This window comes from Cotesia typhae, unplaced genomic scaffold (assembly GCF_013202065.1).
Source record: "Cotesia typhae breed Kobodo isofemale line unplaced genomic scaffold, CoteBio_Ctyphae scaffold_13, whole genome shotgun sequence".
In the NCBI taxonomy this organism is placed as follows: Eukaryota; Metazoa; Arthropoda; class Insecta; order Hymenoptera; family Braconidae; genus Cotesia; species Cotesia typhae.
In genome coordinates, this window is record NW_027423774.1 from 2,959,231 (window position 1) to 2,981,071 (window position 21,841).

At 30.1% G+C, this 21,841-nt stretch overlaps 4 protein-coding genes across 4 annotated transcripts in view; 1 reads left to right on the plus strand and 3 right to left on the minus strand.

The window, feature by feature from the left end:
• Oatp74d (Organic anion transporting polypeptide 74D) overlaps nucleotides 1-14,258 on the minus strand; it is a 38,921-nt gene extending 24,663 nt beyond the window's left edge. Inside the window, exons 1-2 of the mRNA XM_074254679.1 lie at nucleotides 13,414-14,258; nucleotides 12,620-12,644 (exon numbers count right to left, since the gene is read on the minus strand). The gene's annotated coding sequence lies outside the window, so the exon portion shown is untranslated. The remainder of the gene's footprint in view (nucleotides 1-12,619; nucleotides 12,645-13,413) is intronic.
• Nucleotides 14,259-14,651: 393 nt separating this feature from the next.
• Nucleotides 14,652-16,103, minus strand: Sf3b6 (splicing factor 3B subunit 6). Its single transcript, XM_074254000.1, has 3 exons — nucleotides 15,411-16,103; nucleotides 15,169-15,287; nucleotides 14,652-15,024 (listed from the first exon to the last, which is right to left on the minus strand). Exons 1-3 carry the CDS (start codon nucleotides 15,441-15,443, stop codon nucleotides 14,799-14,801), a joined length of 378 nt encoding a protein of 125 aa, XP_074110101.1. The 5' UTR covers nucleotides 15,444-16,103; the 3' UTR covers nucleotides 14,652-14,798.
• Nucleotides 16,104-17,175: 1,072 nt separating this feature from the next.
• Nucleotides 17,176-18,682, plus strand: LOC141534976 (mannose-P-dolichol utilization defect 1 protein homolog). The gene is made up of 5 exons (XM_074254664.1): nucleotides 17,176-17,411; nucleotides 17,485-17,550; nucleotides 17,632-17,764; nucleotides 17,925-18,129; nucleotides 18,262-18,682. Exons 1-5 carry the CDS (start codon nucleotides 17,327-17,329, stop codon nucleotides 18,514-18,516), a joined length of 744 nt encoding a protein of 247 aa, XP_074110765.1. The 5' UTR covers nucleotides 17,176-17,326; the 3' UTR covers nucleotides 18,517-18,682.
• Nucleotides 18,683-18,805: 123 nt separating this feature from the next.
• Nucleotides 18,806-21,746, minus strand: LOC141534973 (proline-, glutamic acid- and leucine-rich protein 1). Its single transcript, XM_074254660.1, has 7 exons — nucleotides 21,552-21,746; nucleotides 21,035-21,430; nucleotides 20,635-20,972; nucleotides 20,203-20,382; nucleotides 19,871-20,129; nucleotides 19,572-19,763; nucleotides 18,806-19,503 (listed from the first exon to the last, which is right to left on the minus strand). The coding sequence occupies exons 1-7, from the start codon at nucleotides 21,663-21,665 to the stop codon at nucleotides 19,204-19,206; spliced, it is 1,779 nt and encodes a 592-aa protein (XP_074110761.1). The 5' UTR covers nucleotides 21,666-21,746; the 3' UTR covers nucleotides 18,806-19,203.
• Nucleotides 21,747-21,841: the final 95 nt, after the last annotated feature.

The window sequence follows — 21,841 nt, forward strand, 5'->3', positions numbered from 1 at the left end:
GATAATTTTTTCATTCATGAATTTTTCTGCTTCATTCAAGGCAAAAAAAACCTCTTCAAAATAATTTTCTTGGTTCAAGATGTTTTTTTTTTCATCAAATATATTTTTTTTATCTTGATTTAAAAATAATTATCTTGGAATAAAATATTTTTAATAAAAATCCGTTTTTTTAACATAAAAAACGTCCTTTTCATGTATAGTTTTAAGAACTATAAATCAACGCCATTTTTCAGAAATTTTAAAAACTAAAATTGAAAAATTTACCATGAATAAAAAAATACTCAATTATTATTTTCAAAAGGAAATTTTGGAACAAAATTAATTAATAAATAAGAGTAATTAATGATTGAAAAAAAAAAAAATGTAGACTCGGTCAATGCAGAATGTGAGAAAATAAAAGTAAAGAGTATTGAGGATCTCGGGCACAGAGAAAGTGGAAAAGTGTATCGCATCTGAGTCGTGTTCGCTTTTTAAGCCTTCGCCTTCGACGAGGTAGCGGACTCACAAGCTGAGGCAAACATTCGTTTCTCGGTCGCGATCATCCAACGTGCTACATACCTTGAGATATATATCTTTTATACCACACGCCTACTTATGTTATATACATTCATATATATTTGTATACGTATATAGTATCAATGTACAGCGAATATTAATTCGAAAGATTCATTTCTCACGATTCGCATTATTGTTCTGTCGAATTTACTTTCTATAAAATTAAATGCTATTATTTTATTATTATCAACTCTGTTTCTTTCTCAAGATTTATAGCTTTTTATTACGAGTAATTATATTTTATTAACACGGATTGTTACTTTCATTTGGGATCTGGATCTCGTGATAATCTTTCGAAATTACTTTTCATTAATATACCGCAGTGTATCATTAATTAAATCGAACTCTTCTGAAATCTTTAAACCATTTTTGAGTAAATAATTTCTTTATCTCAATATTTAATTAAAATAATTATTTTGACTGAAGGATGCGAGATATAAAAAAATCATAAGAAACCTTTTTTGTAGAAAATTTAATTTTTTACAAATAAGGTTTCTTATGTTTTTTCTGTATTTTCAATATTTCACCCAAAATTCTCAATCAAAACTCCAAAAATTATTTTTTCTTTCAAATTTAAGGCATAAAAATTATCAAAATTGTCAAATTGGAGAAAAATTTGCTCTGTTTAAATTAAAATAATTATTTGGACTAAAATTTAAATAGTAAAAATTTTTTTAACTCTTAATTTTTCAAAGCTGAGATAAAATTTTTTTACAAAAAAATTTTCGAGATTAATTCAAGAGACTGCCGGTCTTAGAATAGAAACTAAATTCGGCAATTATATATTTGAGTCAGGATACATGGACGTGGTGAAGGTTACAATGAACGGACGTCTTGGAGGGTCGCAAGGTCAGGGTACCCGTCAAGACCTTGAACTCGAATTTCGGGTTTAAAATATATTCGCAACTCAATAACCCATTTTATCTTACTAATATTCGGGCATAGCTGTCATGCTAATATATCGGGGACGGGTTGATTGAAATATATTCTTGCCAATAAAACCGTCATCCCAACAATAAAAAAATTACACACGCAATAATGTGTAACCAGTAACAAGTAATGTACTCACTGACGATCTAAAGTGTATTCAATAAATGTTAAATTCAATTATTTATAAACATCCCGGGTTTGGACTTTGTTTTGTGCTACTTATTCAACCATTTATATTTATTTTTACACTTAATTCTTTTTAACAACAAATGTTCACGCTGCCAGAAAAAACACGCTTGAATTTATATTATCACATGATTTGGGTTAAAATTCAAGTGGAAAGTTCCGAAGAAAAAAAAACGTAAATAAACATAAAAAATACATGTGTGTGTATTTGGTGTGGGTATAAATGTACATTCATTTAAGAATTTACCCGTGGATGCAGATTGTAGCTTGGAAAGTGTCTTTCTCCAATAGGAATATTCATTGGTTCATTTAAATTTATCATTAACATAAAAAATCAGCTTTCGGACATATAACGGTAAAGATTTTTTATCGCGGGTATTATCATTTTGTCCAAAATGTATTTTTTCTTTTATTTATTGTGTATTGAAAAAATATAAATTTCAGTGAATTTGTTTTTTTATTCATTATTTTTGAGAATTTCTTTGGAAAGTGAAGAAGTGGACTTTTAATTTAAACCGGAAAAATTAATATATTTTCAACTTTTTTAGATTTAAATTAATAATAATGACGATAGTAGTAATTAAAATGCATCTTAAATTTTTTTTGACATCATCATTATTATTAAATTACTCCGAAAAAAATTTCTTTCAAATTGCTGCAATTTTTATGACTAAAGATTTTTTTACAATAATTTATTTATCAAAAAGAATTAAAAATTATCTTAGAAAAATTTATAAAAAAGTTGCCAACAATCCCAATGAAGCAAAAAAAATGATAATTATATCCGCCCAATAAAAAAACTTCTACCCTATATTGGTAAGATAAAAAAAAAAAATAACCACTGAATCATCGCAAATAGAAAAAAAAAAAAAAAACTACAAATAACTACCAAAACACATTGACGCTGACCCTCGGCCTTTTTGTCTATCGCTTAACCGAAACTCAGCAAAAAACAAACTATTAAGTAACACCCCGAATTAACAGCGATAACTTGATACAATCTCCTGAAAGGAGGATGAATAAAGATCCAACCCGTATAATTTATTATCTCTTTTAAAATATTCCCGCAATAAATAATGATTGACATTAATGTATACATTACCTGTCAGTATGTGCTTTCTGTCACCTGGTCCATACATACAATGTTTAAACGTCTTTATTTACGCCCGTAAAATTAATTATTATTAATATTTATCTCCCCGCTGTTTATTCTACCGGATTACTTAATTATTAATAAATAGCCGGGTAGTAAATACAAATAAAATCTAAATAGTGACTCGGGAATCGGCGACAACTCGCGGCCGGTTTTCGCGGCCTCGATCAGCATGTATCTTATTTAGTTATATGCTTCAATACATCCTATGCCCGAGTTGGAGTTGTGAACTCGTGGATATATTCACTGCCCAGATTGTGTTATCTCCTCGTTTTGGAGCACATATACCACCAGAGACTAGAGATAACACTTCTTTTCCGTTTTGTCTTTTCTTTCTCTCCCGGCTATTTTTTGCCTGAAAATTTATCACTGCGCTTTCGATCAATCACATCCCATGTAAAATAAAATATATATTTACAATTTTATTTATTTTTTAAAAATAAAGAAAAAAATTTTTTTAGCAATTAAAAGTCATTAAATTTCACAGAAATTCATCCACTGGATTTTCTGTGACAGAAATAAAAATTTTCCGCGGCTTTTTCGCCGGCAATTTAAGCTTCAATTTTTTTTTTTTTTAAGTAATCAGGAAAAATAATAGGCCTGAGTTAGAGCCTGAGCTTTTTTGGATTATCAAGTATGACAATTACAGATACGTTTGAGAAAGCATGCGGGAGTGGATGGGCAACCGCGGAATAAATACCCCCCGCCACACTATCGATGCTCACGGTTTCGCGTTCCACGCGCAACTGAAGCGAGAGTCATACTGGTGAGTCTGGTGTACCCGCGGTGTGTATGTCAAACGAAACCGAATCGCCGGAGTTGAGATACTACCAGGACTTACATGTCGTGTATATACTTTTATATACTTTGACTTACAACCCGGCTGGTTACACCCAACACCCAGAGCTTTGATTTTTAATTGGATTTAATTAGATTGATATCGGGGGAGTCAGTCAGATGGTAGAGATTAATTGGATAATAAGTCAAAAATTTGGGGTGCGAAAATTTATTAAGTTGGATATTTTAGTATGTTTTAATTGAATTAATTATTTTGACTAGAGGATCCGAGATATGAAAAAATTACAAGAGATCTTTTTTGTAGGGAATTTAATTTTCTACAAAAAAAGTCTCTTACGATTTTTTTGTATCTTTTATAGTTTACCCAAAATTTTCAATCAAAACAATTTTTTTTAATTCAGAGTTTAAGTTATCAAATTGATGGAAATTTTTCTTCGTTTTGATAAAAATAATTATTCTGACTAAACGATCAGAGATATTAAGAAATCATAGAAGACCTTTTTTGGAAAAAATTCCATTTTCTACAAAAAAGGTATTCTATGATTTTTTCATATCTTCAATATTTTGCTCAAAATTCTAAACCAAAACTTCAAAAATGATTTTTAAATTCAAGTAGTATGTTTGTGATATAATTATAGTTATTATTATTGTTAACAATTATTATAACGCAAAAAAATTAAAACTAAGGACTGATACGCACCTCTACAGTATCTAATTCCAGGCCTACTGTAGCCCGTGACTGTGTATGCAGCGATGCACCGTCACTGTGTCGCGATTTATCGTTTTCCCTCTACTCAGCGTGGATACTGAGTCAGACTCTTCTTTTCGATTGAGAAAAGCGAGGCCCAAAAACTCGTTTTTTATCAACCACTCCTGCACCACCACCATTTTCTCTACCTGTACTGGTATGTGTATGGGATTTTTCTTTATTTTGTTTTTTTATTAAACTTTATTTGGATTTTTATTCTCGGCTTACCCCCGGAGAGATTCGGTCCCGTAAAATAGACCGGGACTGGTTTGAAAATTATTTTTAAACAGCTGTCTAAGTCATATTCGCAACATTTATTCAATTTGATTCTACACTGAAGACTAAAATGATCTAAAAAATAATTGTTATCAATTGTCAAAAATGATTAGCGATTTTTGCAAAAATTTCCATCATCAAAAATTAAATTGTACATTATTAATGATTGACTTTTTTGATATTCAGGAAATGACGTAGCAGAAAAACGTCTGCGCACTAAAGGTAAGAATAAAAATATATATATATATATATATATATATATATATATATATATATATATATATATATATATATATATACGGGGGTAGTTAATTACAATTACGGAAGATATATCAATGGTGAATCAATAGGACACATACGAAAGACTTTAACCACACAAATAATAATACCCTATTAAAATTGTTTCACACGGCAGGCAGAGAATGACCATGACCAACAACCAACAATGATTATTCTTGTGATTTGCTATATTGGTTAGCATTCAGCGACAGTTGCCTGGCACGGCCCATGTTATACTGTGCTATGCCGTGTGTGCTTTTACTTGAGATGTGATGTGATGCTTGGTTGATACCAAGACAGGAGAAATGATGGCTCTGCTTCAGTACGAGTGGTTGTACGTACAACACATAACACATAACACATAATATATAGCATATAACATATAACACACGACAGATAACTAGCTGGTGTGAGTAGAGGAATTACCGTTACACGCACGAACATCCTCTGAATCTATTGACTGATGATCAACGGAACGTTGACAGACCGACACTTTACTTTTGCTTGCTTCCTTGGTACTTTTATTATTATTATTATTATTATTATTATTATTATTATTATTATTATTATTATAAATAAAAAATTTTTTTTGAGTTTCATATTTTATTCAAAATTAAAATTAATAGAATAAAATTTGTAAAAATATTGATTAATTAAAGTGTCGATAATAAAAATTTTGACAGAAGCGAGCTCGATTTTCTAGTTATTAAAATTTTACGAAAAAAAAGTATTCGAATTTTTACTTAAAGTAAAAAAAAAAATACAACTCCGAAAAAAAGGCTTGAAAATTTTTTTATAATTTATAAAATATCAGTAAATTTAAAACATAAATAATTAAAGATGATCTTACATGTTTTAAATAATAATAACAATAATAATGATATAAATAATGATAAACGATAAGCAAAAAAAGAATCTTGATTTACAGTGGGTTTAAAAATAAAACGGTTTAAAAATTATCATTGAACTTAATCAGTGCGAATGAGCCCAGTGCAATGAAGTGAACGATACGTCTTACATATACAGAGTATCTGCAGCGACAGTACGCCGGCTTCTCTGTATCAATTAAATGCAGCACAACATACCAGGAAACGCTTAACAATTATTATCGTCTGGCCCACATAGTACTGACTCGGACCCTCCATTACACTTTAATCTACCGTCTCTGTCCCTCCGCTTCATTTTATTATTACACACATGATTCTTCCTATCATAATCAGGTCTTCACATTGATCATTAAGTGCGTTGGTCATCTGTTTTATTTTATGCATTGTCAATCGCAAATTGTGTATTGAACAATTAATGGCCGACTAAAAGCTCGAGCTCTGATAGCGTTAATTTTATTTCATTTCATTTTATTCATGAGGAAAATAATTTAGCGGCTGAGTTTTTCTGTTTCTGATTGAGATATGGGCTGGCTGTCATTAATATGTTCGTGTGTGTCATGCAGGAGAGATGCGAAGCTTATAAATGTATATATGTATATATTTATACCTGCCTCGACACTTAATCTTCTTTGAACGCCCAATTTATCTGGGGAGACCCAGGAATGCCTTTTTTAACAAACGCAAATAGAAAACATGACAAAAAATACAAATAGTGTTTAAGTGTAGAGGAGATTTTATTTTTATGATTATGATTGTCAGTTTATTGGATTTTTTTCAAGTTCAATTGAGGGTCGTTTATTGAGGATTTAATTTTTATAATTAGCGAGCAATTCAGCAGATAAAATTTTGAAAAAATGCCAATTGGTGAAGAGACAGACCACCGAGAGGCAATGAGAATTGATTTGTTTGACGCACAATGAATTTATTTTGTTCAAACTAACAGTGCGTTTGAATTGTTGGGCGTTTATGAGATTTATCGAGATCAAAAACCGGAATTTGCTTTTTTAATTAAAATTTTTTTACTATATTTTATTTTAAAAAAAATCTCAAATTTAATAAAAATTAAATTACAAAAAATTTCCAAAACATCCTTCAACTGTTAACCACCAAAATTGCCTTCATTCCACCTCTCACTAAAAAAAGCGACCCTACCTTGAACTTTCCCAAATTATCCCCTTAAAAACTTCCCTGCGTTGCTCAAACCCAAAAACTTCGACCTTCCAACATGGAGGGAGTCGACAGCCCTCCAACCCTACGTCTAGACACAAAACCTTGACCACCTTAACATAAAGTTTCGAGTTTCCAGTTCCACAATAACTCCAATTAGCTCCCGGGCATGGGAAAGAATTTCCTTAATGTAAAAATTCAATAAAAACCCGCTCTTTTGTCCCCATCAAAACTTTTCTCATCTTTTTCAGTCGAGCGTTACTCTGGTTGAAAATCAATTGAAATATTTATGATCCAATGGTGTCTGACCCGTATCCGGAATTTAAAAATTTTATTCTCACAAGTCTTGAGTTTCACCAGAAGCAGCAGAAGCAGAAGCAGGAGCAATTCGCTTCAATTGAGTGTTTATGTCGTTCTTTTCCACTCGTGTTCATGTTCATGTTCCTCGTACCTCGTATCAGTAAAAAATATAATTATGCATGACGTGAGTAATTTTCTTGTGGATGCATGTTGTGCTGTTTAATTTTATTTTGATTTCTGGAGAAGACAAACTGGCTTACATTAAATTGAGCGCAAGTGAGCACATAACAGGCACGAGTAAAGAGTAAATTGATATATATATATATATATATATATATATATATATATATATATATATATATATATATATATATATATATAGCTGGATAATGGTGTGTTGATGTTGATCAGACTCTTTCATAAACTGCAATGACAGCCGACCTTGTATAATGACGTCATTAATCTGTCTAGACGCGATCCACTGAGTTTGAATGTGCTCTCGCAATACTTGACTCTATTCCATTAAATTTGACAATCATGAGCATCGTTGGTAGCAGAGGAGAAAGGAAAAAAAGCTCACTCGCCATCGGCAGATTTGTTGAGGAAAGAAATACAAAGTGAAGAAAGTTACGCCACAGAAAATAAAAATAAATAAATAAGTTGGTTACTTGCAGAGTAATCTCCAATGTATTTCGTGTTCAGTTGGCGGAGGCTGGATTGGTCGGCAACCAGACCGTGCCGGCGGTCTGGTCCAAATTGAAGCACAATCGATTTAACGAAGCAAATCACGACTGTCGAGGGCCAAGGGCGGATCTCTTAACTCTCTGATTCACCTGCTGGCCCCACAGCGATTGTCCGAGTTGGGTCAAAGTTACAATGTCATGTTCATGTCAGGCCTCTGCAGTTTAACCCAGTCACTTCGCACTTCGCTTGCTATTTTTTTTCTCCTTTCTTCTTTCTTTTTACAGATGTTTAAATTGACCAAAATTTTATATCGTGTCCCTCATTATTAAAAGGTTATACTTTTAATGTTTTAATTTTTTTTTTATTCTGCTTTTTTTACGGCGGTATTTATGATAACAAAATGTCGTGAAAAAAAAAAAAAAAAAATTAAAGATTTCGATAGGTTTTTTGGAGAAAAAAATATTTAAAGTTTTTATCTTCAACCCCATTTTATGCGACACGCTCCAAAAATCCTTTAATATATCTACCCTTAAAAAATGAACTAAACATAAATTTTAAAAAATTCTAACAGCGTATAATCTTTTAATAAAAGAAGATTTTCTCTGAAAAAGCATAAAAGCATCCCCGGAGAAAATTACCAGCTGTTAATCAACAGTAAAATTATTAAACTAGTAAAAGCCAGCGACTAGCAGTCCAGCGATTGTGAAAAAAATCTGAGAATGGTTACGCAACAAACCTCTACTCGATCGATCTCTCATATATTTAATTCTGCATTGGAGCTCTTTACTGCTAAATTATTTATACTGCGATTAGATCGCGCGAAAATATTGGTTACGCGATATGCAATGACAGCTGACCAGCGAGCAGAAAAAAGGGTAGATTCGTATGCTGAATTTTAAATTGTCTACTAGTTGTGTGTCGTATGTCTTATGTACTACAAACTATAAGCATATTATGAATTGCAATTTATTTATTCAGCGCATGGAATAACCGGCAATAAAAATATTCCATGAAAATTTATTGCCGATTAAAATTCATTTAGAAAGGCTCTATTTGGATAAAAACGACCTCTATACTTAATTAATCGTCTGTCGATATGTATTGTATGTATTATGTCTCATACATCTAAAAACATATTACATATTTAATATTACACATTACATCTTACACATGTTTATACATTGATATTATAAATATGTTTATGCTAAAGTCGAGTATATTAAAAAATAATACAGTGATGGACGGCTGTGTCTTGTGTCTCAGGAGACTCATCGCTGATGTGTGGAATCTGTCTATGTCTAGTGTACATACAGCTAAGCTGTTACTATTACGCGGCAAACGCGTATCGGGCGCGAGGCCACCAGTGCATTGTCACCATCATGCCATCCCACACTTGACAACTCTGTTGGGCATGAGATATACCAACACGCTCCAAATATTACGTTCATCAGTGTAGATAGCTCACAGCACATCTTTCTGCTAATATATGTACAAGCTAAACTACTTTTTTCATTTTTACTTTCAAAAGCTTTTATCACACACAGCTGCCAAGTCTCCTTTTATTTAATCCTTTTTATCAACCATTCTTTTGTAATTATGATCCAGGATTTTTAGCCTCGTTTGTAAAGTATAGATTTTCATGGTAATGTAAAACTTTAACCATAAAATAGAATGATAAAAATAGGACAAAATACCACCTGGAACTTATTGTTAGACACCAGAAGAAATAAATTATCTACGTCCTTAGATTTCTAGATTAACCAGCGAAGCTTTACAATGGGTTTAACTCTTAAGGAATGAGGAAGTCGCGTATGTGCGATGACGACGACAACGAATGAATACTAAAAGTCTGGGTTACCAGTGAAGTGAATTAGCTGCACATCTTCACTTAACTTTACATTCTCGCCCTCTTTATTTTATTTTCTTACTCTTTTATTTAAGCTGTAAATTTAAAATTCATGGAAAACTGTACATTCGAATGACACAAGGTGCATATTATTATGTTTTCGTTCCTTGTTAATTATTCACCGTCAAAACAATAATTACGTACGTTGCAAATTATATAGTATGCATTACATATAAAAGCTTTTTTTAACATTTTGTGTTTCGGAAATCGGGACACGGATTGAACAGCAGTTCTTGTTGGATTACCATAAACCGGCTTTCTTCAATTTTTTTAAATTTCAACTTATTTTTCTTCTTTTTCAGTAAATAGAAAATTTTTTAAATTAATTTTTTTTTTATTTTTTTAGTGTAGATATATTTAAGTATGTACACAAAAAAATTTAATGTTAATTGGACAAGTATTTTTAAAGTTATAAGGATTTTTTTTAAGTTATTTTGGAGCGCGTCGTATAAAATGTGGCTGAATTTTATATTTTATATTTTTTATAGTCTCAGGGATATTTTGTCCGGGGATATTTTTTTTTGGATATTTTGTCGGAGGATCAAGACCCCTGATACCTTCTAAGAGCATATAACTTCTAAAATATATTTTTATGTTAAAAGACAATAAAAAAAAAAGTAAAAGTTCCTTTAATTAAACAATTGCGTGTGACTTGAACATTAGAATCAGTCATATACCTAAAAATTTGTATTTTATCTAGACTACAGCTAGAATATAAGTATATATTGAGATTAGAAAGGGTAGTATCTGGACAGAAGGTTAGCAAAATCAATAGTCGGTGGGTGGCCGGAGGTTGGTTGCCAGCTAGGGAGCTAGGTCGGCTAGCGACCTTTATTCAGGGCAACTGCATCATCATTCCAATTTTCATGCGTACTCTTGCCACTTGCCACTAAGTTATTGAGTGTGTGTGTGTTGTACGTGGAGCCAAGCGAATGTGTTGGTTAATGATAATGATAATGATAATACAACGCCGTCGCCATCATGCTGGTATTTGCACACAGACTTGATCTATTTTCACGGCGTTTCGTTTTCGCTTAGACTTGCGTCTTCCATATCCACAATCCACAAGGGGAATGTGTGAGCTGGATGCTGATGCCGAGACATAACTTGCCGTCATACCCAGTACAGCTGAATATTTAGTTGGTTGTGTTGAAGTTGAGATGAGACAGCTTCAGCTCGTTCCCAGGACCATTAGATCGAGCTATTTTCGTGTAGGAAGGAGTGGGCATGCGTGTACTCCATTCTAATATAACTGATGAGGATGTTTCCTGGATTTAGAGCTTGAGAAGTTAACAGCGATTCACCCACAAAACTCTGGATTTTCTTTATTCTTCTGGGAACTTTGTTGGCAGCCAGAGTCATTTTCAAAAAAATTTATACGTCATTTTAATTCCTGGTTTTGAAAATTAGATATTTTAGATTTATTTGTAGTTATTATCATTATTATCTTGTCTTATTAGTCATCCCACCATATGGCGAACTGTTTTTGCGGTTTCAGATTCTTTTTTTAGCTCATAATTTTATGGGCCATTTAAAACTTTTTCACTTTCTGACAAGTACTATTTAGAATAAATTTAGACGAATTTATTTCAACAGACTTGTAGATCTTGAATTAAAGATTCCAAATTTTTTAAGTTTTGTAAAAAAATTGATTCTTTTAACCACGAATAGTTTAACACTTATATTACATACACTGGAATAAACTAGAAGATTCAGAAATTGCCAATTACTGGCCTATCGAAATTGAAGCCATCAAGCTTATGAAAAAAAAATATATATATATTTTCTTATATAGAAATAAATAAAAAATAAATAAATAGTATATTCCCATAGAGCATTTATAGAGCGTCTAGCGAATAATAAAATGGGCTAATGGATACAAATGATCAACTGTGACATTAATACAAGTTTAATATTTTTATGTATCGGTCAGCTGACGTGTTAATAGATTCATATATATTGCAATTTCTAAAGTTATTTATATTAATGACCCTTATTTTTTTAAATCGCAAAATTACCTTTAATTTAAGATAGAACCAATGTGTCGCATTTGAGATACATCGTCATCAATCTTCATTATCACCTCCATTTCTATCCACTTAATTCGTCATGATATACAATCGTTATTAGTTAAGCTACTCTATTTCTTCTATCACCACAACTATCATTACAATTATTATTATTATTTTTTTTTTTTAAGTTTTAATCTGATAAATATTCCAAGAAAAATTTTAATAATAATAATAATAATAATAATTTTTTAAAATAACAATAATTTATTATTTAAAAAAAATATATTTAAAAAATTTTTTAGCCTTATTATTATTATTATTATTATTATTATTATTATTATTATTATTATTATTATTACTCTAATTTATTGCCAAGACGTGTTGAATAAATTGAGAAGTTGATCGGCATAACTCGCCCGATTTATACGCACATTGATAAAGGAAATATTCAGCATAAATCGAAATTGATAGATTCGTAGATATGTATCATCGATCATGTATTCGATTTGTATTTCTCAAGATTATTTCAATGAGATATATCCAACCACTGCTACCTGAGCATGCCAATAAGTATTTTTTATTGACGTAATTATAAATTATTTATGTAGAAAGTTCAATTCAAATCAAAATATATTGATTTTTATTCAATTTATAAATATCAATCCATACCAACTACGAGATACCAAAGATTTTACTCATAAACAAGTATATAGTGCTTATTTGAATGACAATACATACCCCACTGGTGTGATAAAGTTCGCATCTGCAATGAAATATATCACAATTAATAAATTAATGTCAACAACTCTGTAATTAACTAGTATGATGTGGTACTTGAAATAGCAGACATCTGACATTTGTATTTACAGAAAGAATTTGAATAGTTAGAGAAGAAATATAATTAAAGCTTAAGCTGTAATTGTACATTAACAAATGTTACGTTTTACTTGTAAAATTTTATATGATTTAGAATTTTTCTCAAAAAAATTTCTATGAAGAAAATTTAGTAGAAAATTAAAAAAGTTGATCGCATTTTTAATGATAATTTATTGATTTAAAAAAAATATATTAAAAAAAATACTAATTAAATTAAGCAATTATATTTCAATTAATAGCCGTCTAAAAAATTGTACGATTTTTTTAAACAATTGAATTTTTTTTAAATTTTATGTATAGAAATTAAAAAAATATTTTCTTAAACAAAAAAAGATTAGAATTTTTTTAAAGATAAATAAATTATGACAAACAAAATTTAGCAAAAAAAAAATTCCATTTTCAGAAATAAAAAAAAATTATAAATGGATTTGTCTAAAAATAAATTTCTATAATTAATTTATTTATTAGGTAATGCTTAATTAATCTAAAATCTTCTGATTTGAGTGTCATAAATTAATCAAATGTCTTCTAAAATCAGTATTATCAACAGAAGACATTCAAATGACAATTGATTAAATACTATAAGTACCAAGTACAGAGCATAATAGTTACATATTACCAATACAGACTTTCTCGCGCCTATATTTACTATTTACCTCGTTGGTCTTGTCCGGCGAGCAGCTGTTAGTCGCAACGACACACCAGTTGTCTTACAACAGCTCCCACTCCGTAGTGCTAACCCCGAGACCGTTCATTCGCTTAATCAGAGTCCACATTTATACAAACAGGATTATTACCGTAATTACAACCATTATTATTACAATTATCCTATAATTAAATTATTCATTGTTATAAAAATAAGTTAAAATAGCTTTTATCGCTAAGAACCACAATTACTCGTCCCGGAGTATTAGTCATTGGAAATAACAAACCCGACTCTCACCGAGGGTGTCGTCGACGTCTTCATCTTGAGGTTAGCGTCACGCGCCGGTACCAAAGAGTTCGCACTACGTCGGCTATCCCCGGCAATTTTTTAGCCACCGCGACGGCGCCAACATTTCGTCGTTATTGCTAATAAAATTACCACCGTCGCAATCAACAGGCTTTTTAAATTCAAACTCCTGAAAATTAAAGTGCTTTCTGCTTCTTGATCGTTGGGAAAAATTCCAACGTCATTGAGCATTTTCAATAGAGTTTTTAAAGAATTAGCAAAAGTGTCACCGGTGACACCGTTCCCGCAACACTCGAACGACATTTCAATTTTGTTTATTTAGTTATTAAAAACTGACACGCCCCGTCTGATACTTTCTAAATTACGTCTTACGGACACTAAATTATTCGCGGTTATGTGTATGTACAATGACACTCGCTGGTTTAATGTTTAATGATAAATATTATAATTGCACACGTGGTTGTTATCTGTTATGTATTGTGTCCTTAGCGCTTTGTATGTAAATAATAAAATGGAGGCAAATACGAATATCACGGTTAGTGCTGCTAATCCTGCGGGTGGGGAAAATTGGTACTAATTTGTAAAGCGCGCTAAATTTGAAAGTGCGTTTAAAGTTTGTGAATTTAAATTTATTTAACAGATATTTGATCATTTGAAAAATTTTTTCAACACATTAATTATGCTCAAAAAATTTAAATGTACAAATTTTAAAAAATTAAAAATGCAATTTTTTGAAAATAATTTTTTTTTTTAAATAAAATTAAAAAATTGTCAAGTGACTGATAACTTTATTGTTATGTTTAAAAAATTAAAACAAATATTTAATTAATTATTTGATTATAAATAAAATTATTTAAAAATTTATTTTTTAATTTCATTATTATAAAAAACAAAATTAAATTTTAATTGACTAAAGGATTTTTTAAACATTTCAAGATGCAATTTTTAAATCATTTTCTGAAGTATCATTTATTTTTCAATAAAAACTTATTTTTAATTTTTACTGGCTAATTAAATACAAAGTATTTACAGTCTTACTGTGTAAAATATATTATAAATAGTATATAATGAAAAAAATTTTTATTAAAACTATTTTTTTTCATCATTCAAATTATATTTCGTCTTCAGCTTTTCTAAGTCTTCCATCTTTTTATCAACGTCCATCCGTTTGAACGCCTTGTTAGACTGGTAGTAGAGCACCACCAGATAACGATTACACACATTAAATCCGCTCAAATGGTCACACGCGTTTTTCGCGTCGAAGATGTCCTCATAGACTACGAAGGCTGTTCCACGAGTTTCTGCGGTATTTCCACTAAAAAAAAAATTAGAATCAGAATTAAAACACAGATAACAATTAGAAATAAAATTATAATAATTGAAATCAAAACAAGAATAAAAATTATTTATTCCAATAAAATTTTTTTAATTAAAATTTAACATTTAAAAATGAACTTACACTCTTATTTGTCTGATTGCTCCATACTTTCCAAATATGTCGTACATCTCCTCAGCTGTTATTTTGTAGGGAAGATTTCTGATATATAAAACTCGGTTAACCTCTGGAGGTAATCTCACCTAAAAAAATAATTTTATCATTCAATTAATATATAATACACTGAGAAAAAAGAGACATAAATTTTAAAATTGAGGTTAGAATATAATAAATTTATACTACTGAATATTTTTAAGACAACTTACATTTGCGCGACGTTGGAGCATGGCCATAGTCATCTTGAAAAATTTTTTCAAATTAAAAACACCAGCAAAAAATAATCAGAAGCTTTTAACTTTCTAGTTTATTAAATTAAATTATTGACGCGTTCAAGAACAAGAGCACAATCAACCGCAGCAATTACGTTTGTGTACCAGTGCAGTCAGATCGTGGGTAGAACGACCCCCCACTTAAGGCAAAATAGCATGGAGTGTAATGGAAAGTGGGGGAACTTTTTACTCACGATCTGGCTGCACTGTTGTGTACATACAGAGTACAGTGCTGCCAAGACCCAAAAAATAAATCAAAAGTTGAGCGCGTTTGACATGACACTGAAGTTAACAGACATTACAATTTTTTTTAGAATTTTATAACAACTAAATTATTATAAAAAAATTTAATTAAAAAATTCAAGTGTGTTGTATAGCCCTAAATTGGCTATAGTAAATTTATGGAATTCTTTTAATTCGCCCGTTGGAACGCGATAAGGCGTTCAACTCGCAGTAAATAGATTAAGACGGGAGAATAGATTTAAATTTGAATAATTAAATATAAATTATATATATAAAATGAATTTAAAACACTCAGATTATTTTAGTTTAATTTAGATTTGCATTGCGCGCAAATCTATCGTTTATTATTCAATGGTTTACAAAATACCAGTACCGACAATAATTTCAGGAAAAGTAAAATTTCGCGTGACGGACTACAGTCTTGCTTCTTGATAAGTGTCCTCTTGTTCCTTGGTTTTCGATTTCTTCGATGTCGGGTTTTTATTGCCTAGTCTTAGGTATTCGAGTAATCCCTTTTTAGTGAACGTTTTGGAAAATAAGCCGCTTAAAGGATTATGTCAATAAAATAAATGGAAATTACTGAGTTTTCCCAGTCTGTAAAGAATATTCCAAAACGTTCGGTATTTTATTCTAAGTGACAATTACATTTAACGTAAACTTATTTTAACAAAGTAGTTTTTTGTATGCCTAAACTACAGAACCGTAATAAAGTTTTGTAGGTTTTTTCCTTGGGAATTTTCGGTGATTATAAATTTGTCTATACCCTAAAATTTATAATAGAAAAATTCCCATACTAAACAATAGAATTTAAAATAGAAAAGGTTACAATATTTAAAGATTTTTATTTTTTTCTTACCGATATTATTACAATTGAAAATACATATATTTTAAATCTTACTGAGTTTTTCCCGCTACTATTTACAGCAGCCATCTGTTTATATGTAATTCTATATTAATATATAGAGAGCGTTGTGATCAATCCTTTCGGATTCACAACAAGTGCAAATTTTTGGAATCATTTTTTTAATGTAACTAGAATTCAAATTTGCGCGCGCAAGCGCGCGCCTTACTATAGCGTTTGCATATATTTTCATGCTCATGATATATTCGACCAATCACGTTACGAATAGTTTGATGCCGCATACATTTCATCTCAATTTTATATAAGGACTAGAATTTAAATTTGCGCGCGCAAGCGCGCGCCTCATATTTGTTTGATATATTTATGTGTCGTTTATGTATATTATATTCACTTTCAACCAATCATAATGAGAATAGTTATTTTCAACCAATCATATCACGAATAAATTGGTTTTACATACATTTCATCTCTATTTTAATATTAAAAGATTTTAATATTAAAAGATTGATTTCCTAAAAAAATTTTTAAAATCAGCAGCTGACGGCTAAGTTCAGTGTTATCGTTTGACAACTAAATTATCAGGTGGCGCTTCTTTCTGTGTACAAGTACGTGATGTGTTGAATATGACGTAGTTCATTGACATTTCACAAATAATTTTTTCTACTGACACGTACAGCTTTATTTTTAAACACCGGGTTGTTTTTATTTACATTATTTTTAAATTCTATTATTAAAATTACCTAGCAAAATGGAGTACATAGAAAAAGTAACCGGGTTCTTTTTTACCAAAGAATGTATGAAAGAGTACTTTACTAATTTTAATTTTTTACATGGTAAGTACTCCAAATCATACGTATTGTATATTATTTATATTTATTTCTAACACTTGTTTTTATTATTTTATAGTTGAATGTTTGAAAGCTACGCTCAGCAAAGTACTTGGTACTGGAATTATTGCAGGATCTCTTACTGGTAATTAATTCACATATTTTATTGAATATTTATTTTACTTGAGTAATAATTAAATGTTTGTCTATTTTTTTTTTTTTCCAGTTAAATTACCACAAGTATTTAAAATCTATGCCAATAAAAGTAGCCAAGGAATTAATTTTATAAGTGTTTTATTAGATTTATTTGCAATAACTGCTATGGGGTCATACAGTTTTGCAAATGGATTTCCTTTTAGGTAAGTAATTATTAATTATAATTAATATATATTTTATTTCAAAAAATTATAAGTTGACATTTATTAATTAAAATGAAAATTAAATAATTTTTTAAAATATATTATCTATTTTAAATACATTTTTTTATAATAATTATTCAAATTATAAATAAAATTTCAGCGCCTGGGGTGATGCTGTGTTTTTAGGACTCCAAACTTTAGCAATCGCACTGCTGTGTTTGCACTACAGTGGTGAAACAATGAAAGCAACCGCGTTTTTCTTCGGTTATATGTCAGTGATACTTGGAGTAATAACTGGAATGGCGCCTGTTAATGTTCTTTGGGCTTGTCAAAACATAAACATTCCAATAATTCTTCTCAGCAAGGTAAATATACTCAATAAAAAAAAATATATAAATGCATAATATGCTATTAACGTTTGCGCAAGAATGACAATGCATTTTAGTATGCAATTGACAAGTAAACAGAATATAATAAATTTTAATTTCTGATTAAAGTTCTTCCAAGCCCGGACTAATTACAACAATTCAAGTACTGGACAGTTATCAGCAGTGACATGCTTTATGCTCTTCTTTGGATCTCTCGCTAGGATATTTACGTCGATGCAAGAAACCGGAGATACTAGTATGATTATTATGTACATTTGCTCCTCGACAGCTAACGCTGTTATTGCTGGACAATTAATATATTACTGGAATGCTGGTGATAAAAAGTCTAAAAAAAAAGCTAAGAGTAGTAAAAAGCAATCGTAATATTAATTACCAGGCGCTAATTAATTATTCAGTTGATAGTATTTACTTTTATGTTAATTCGATAATTGAAATTTAAGGAAATACATCGAGTTAGACTTCCAGTTATTTTTAAATTTACATTTTGTACATTTGTTAAATAGAATAAATACTATTAGTCGTTCCTTTACTCTTCTGGTATATTTATTCATTCATTTTTCATTGACTTGAGTTGATAAATGGAGCATTGATTTGTTTATAGTGTGCACTTAGTGTCATTGGTCTACTTCAATATTTTTCTATAGCTCAATAGTTGTCTTTACATCAACTTTTATTTATTTGCTAGCATATCGGCCACAAAATTTTTCTTATTCACTTAATAATATAGATTATATAATCATATAAAAAATTTCTATTACAAATTTTCTGTAGCAATTTTAAATAATTTTAAAATCACGATAAATGTCATTGACTAAAGATGTAACTTGCTTGGAAATATTTTTAGTAAGTCTGGTAAGTGCAAAAGGTGAAGAGTATTTACTCTGAAGAAATTTAAAGATGCGCGTTTCTATTTTTTTCAGAACAGGTCAGACGTTGGTGTTAAATTATGCTAATTTGAATGTATGATTGATACACTTTTGGCAACAGTAAAAAGAGATATGATAAAAAAAAAAATATTTCGTTCTTTTTTAATACAAGCAAAATATTGATTTATTCAGTAGTGCTTAAGACAGGGAGACTAAGAGTTGGAGCACTTGGATGGGAAATCTTTTCAAGCTGCATTAATGCTTCTTTAGCCTCTTCAACGACCTGAAGATTATTTTCACGAGACGCCGAGCTAAATAATTCAATGCAGTGATGCAATGATGATGCTCCTAATGGGTGAGGATTCATCTGCATTGTCTTCAGTGTCCTCAGCAATTGCAAGTGGCATTCGGGATTTTGTCTGTAGAAATTACTACTGTCCATATATACGTTGTACAGTAGAGATATTATTAATTCCTCAGTTACCTAAAAATTGTTTCAATAATTTAATTAAATTAATATTAATAATTTAAGATTAATAAAAATAGACTTACTTTGTAAAGCGGTAGCTTTATTAAACAGGAATATTTGAAAATGTTTTGCAAAGTATGCAAAGCTTCTTTACACAGATCTGCGTCTATTGATTCTTTGTCTCTAGTTGAATTGTCGAGTGTTAAATCATTTTTTATTTGATTGTCTCTTGTTCTTTTAAATGCCTTTTTAGATGTAGCTGTTGTTTTTTTTATCTGAAATAATTTAATATTTAAATTTATTGATATCAAAATATTTTATTTTAAAGCAAAATTGATTTTGTTTAGCTAAAAAATTTATAAAAAATTTTGGGCATAATTACAGTAAGTAAAACTTGAGACTTTTCAGGAGTAATATCTTTTAATAGCCAAGGAATAATATCATCGCAAATGATCTCAACTCCCGATAAACCGTTCAGGTTTCTCATCCAAACTTTCAAACTTTTATAAGCCGATAGCCTGACATTAGTAAACGGCTTTTTGCCCCCGATAGTTTGATTATCTGACTCGTTTGTCCAATTCAACGTGTGCTTGTATAATGGAAGTATCTCGTTGGCAAATGGAACTAAATTATCCTTGAATCTAAACCATAAAATTAATCCTTTTATTTTAAATAATTACAATTTTAATAATGTATAAATTATCAAGAACTTACCCTTCGATAAAAGCATTCAGGACGTTGAATAAACTGACATGTAATTTCGGGAGAATTATATACAGGATCTGGTTCTGCACCGAGTCTTCTTTGAGCAAGCTTGACGGAGAAATATTGAAACCACGTTCTACCAGATTGAGTATATCATTGGGGATCACGCTGTTATTTTCTCCACACCCACTGAATAATTAAAATTTATTAAAACTTTGCATTCAATATTGATTATAATAAATGATGATACTGATCTTGAGAGACATCTGATGAATTTTAGAAATTTTTTAACAAATAAATTATGACAAAAAATATTTATTAAAAAAATTCCATTAAATTTTTTTTAAATAATTTTTCAGGCCTAGTTTATTTTCAAAGAAAAATAAACAAATTATCAAGTGTCTGCTAATTTAAATATCATTGTAATAAATAAATTCTTACTGTAACATTGTAGACAAAAAGACACAGAGATTCTCAAATCGTCTTTGGAGCTTGAAATAATATTCCAGAACATTTTCTTCAGAAATACTCGGCAATTTTAATTTAAATTCGTCAGAATTATTTGACCTATCGTTAAACAAAGTGTCCAATATTTCATCAAGGCTATTGCAGATCAACAATAAATTGTAAGTCCAATTAGTGTATGAAGGTTTTGATTCGATGGGTTTGAAAGAACGTTCAGTAGCTCGGGTCAGTAAAGTAAAAATATTAGCGCCTGCTTGGACTATTTCTTCACTCTGAGAGTCTATCGTAGGAAGAATCAGCTCTCTTATTGATGCCTAGAATAAAAAATTTTACAAACTGATCCTCGATAAATTAAAAATTGTAATTGAAAAAATACCTGAAATTTTTCAGCAGATTCTTTGTAGTAATGAAGTAAAATAGCAAGCGGGTATAACAGACTCGTTCCCTTGTCATTTATATCAAAGCTGGTGATAAGAGCAGCCAGTGGCTTGATGTTATGGATCGATATTTCTTTTGCTAGTTCCGGTATCTGCTTAGATACGATCAATAGTTCTCCCAACACTCTACATGCTAAAGACAGCTCACCTGGCTCGTAATTACTCTCCAACACCTGGACTACTTTCGATATCCAGAAAGTTCCGTACTTCAAGAGCACGTCTTTTGAACATCGTGGGAGAAATTTTGATAGTATTACCACGCCGGTTACTCGAGTGTCGGGTTTATTTAAAAATAAATTTATTTTGCTTACTACTAAATTGTAAAAGTCGTTTATCTGGAATTAAATAATTATTTTAAAAAATTAATTTAAATAATAATAATATAAAAATAGATAGTAAATATAAATAGGAGTAAGTAAATAAACGAAAGTAGGGTTAGGATAATAAATTTCTCACCTCATCACTTAAAAATGGTAAATCAGAGCTTGAAGTCAATAAATTTATAGTAAAATCTTTAGATTTATTAACACTGTCATTTACTGAATTTACTAAATCTAATAATTTTGCCATTTTTTATATATATTAATATATACTTTAAACCACGTAGGATACTTGATGTGTTTACTTTTTAAAACTATTAAACAGTAAATTACACCCACATGTAAGAGGTTATAAGCTCAATAGTTCAAAAAATTCTTTAAACTCATTGAAGCGCTTTTAAAAGAAGAGATTATTAAATTTTGCAA

Excerpts from the sequence above, each read along its gene's own strand:
- LOC141534976 (XM_074254664.1), top strand. The coding sequence starts at position 17,327 with ATGGAGTACATAGAAAAAGTAACCGGGTTCTTTTTTACCAAAGAATGT. Across the intron at positions 17,551-17,631 it reads TATTGCAGGATCTCTTACTG|TTAAATTACCACAAGTATTT; the intron begins GTAATTAATTCA and ends TTTTTTTTCCAG. Across the intron at positions 17,765-17,924 it reads GCAAATGGATTTCCTTTTAG|CGCCTGGGGTGATGCTGTGT; the intron begins GTAAGTAATTAT and ends ATAAAATTTCAG.
- Sf3b6 (XM_074254000.1), bottom strand. The coding sequence starts at position 15,443 with ATGACTATGGCCATGCTCCAACGTCGCGCAAAT. Across the intron at positions 15,288-15,410 it reads TGCTCCAACGTCGCGCAAAT|GTGAGATTACCTCCAGAGGT; the intron begins GTAAGTTGTCTT and ends TTATTTTTTTAG. Across the intron at positions 15,025-15,168 it reads GCAATCAGACAAATAAGAGT|TGGAAATACCGCAGAAACTC; the intron begins GTAAGTTCATTT and ends TTTTTTTTTTAG.
- LOC141534973 (XM_074254660.1), bottom strand. The coding sequence starts at position 21,665 with ATGGCAAAATTATTAGATTTAGTAAATTCAGTAAATGACAGTGTTAAT. Across the intron at positions 21,431-21,551 it reads TACCATTTTTAAGTGATGAG|ATAAACGACTTTTACAATTT; the intron begins GTGAGAAATTTA and ends ATTTAATTCCAG. Across the intron at positions 20,973-21,034 it reads AATCTGCTGAAAAATTTCAG|GCATCAATAAGAGAGCTGAT; the intron begins GTATTTTTTCAA and ends TTTTTATTCTAG.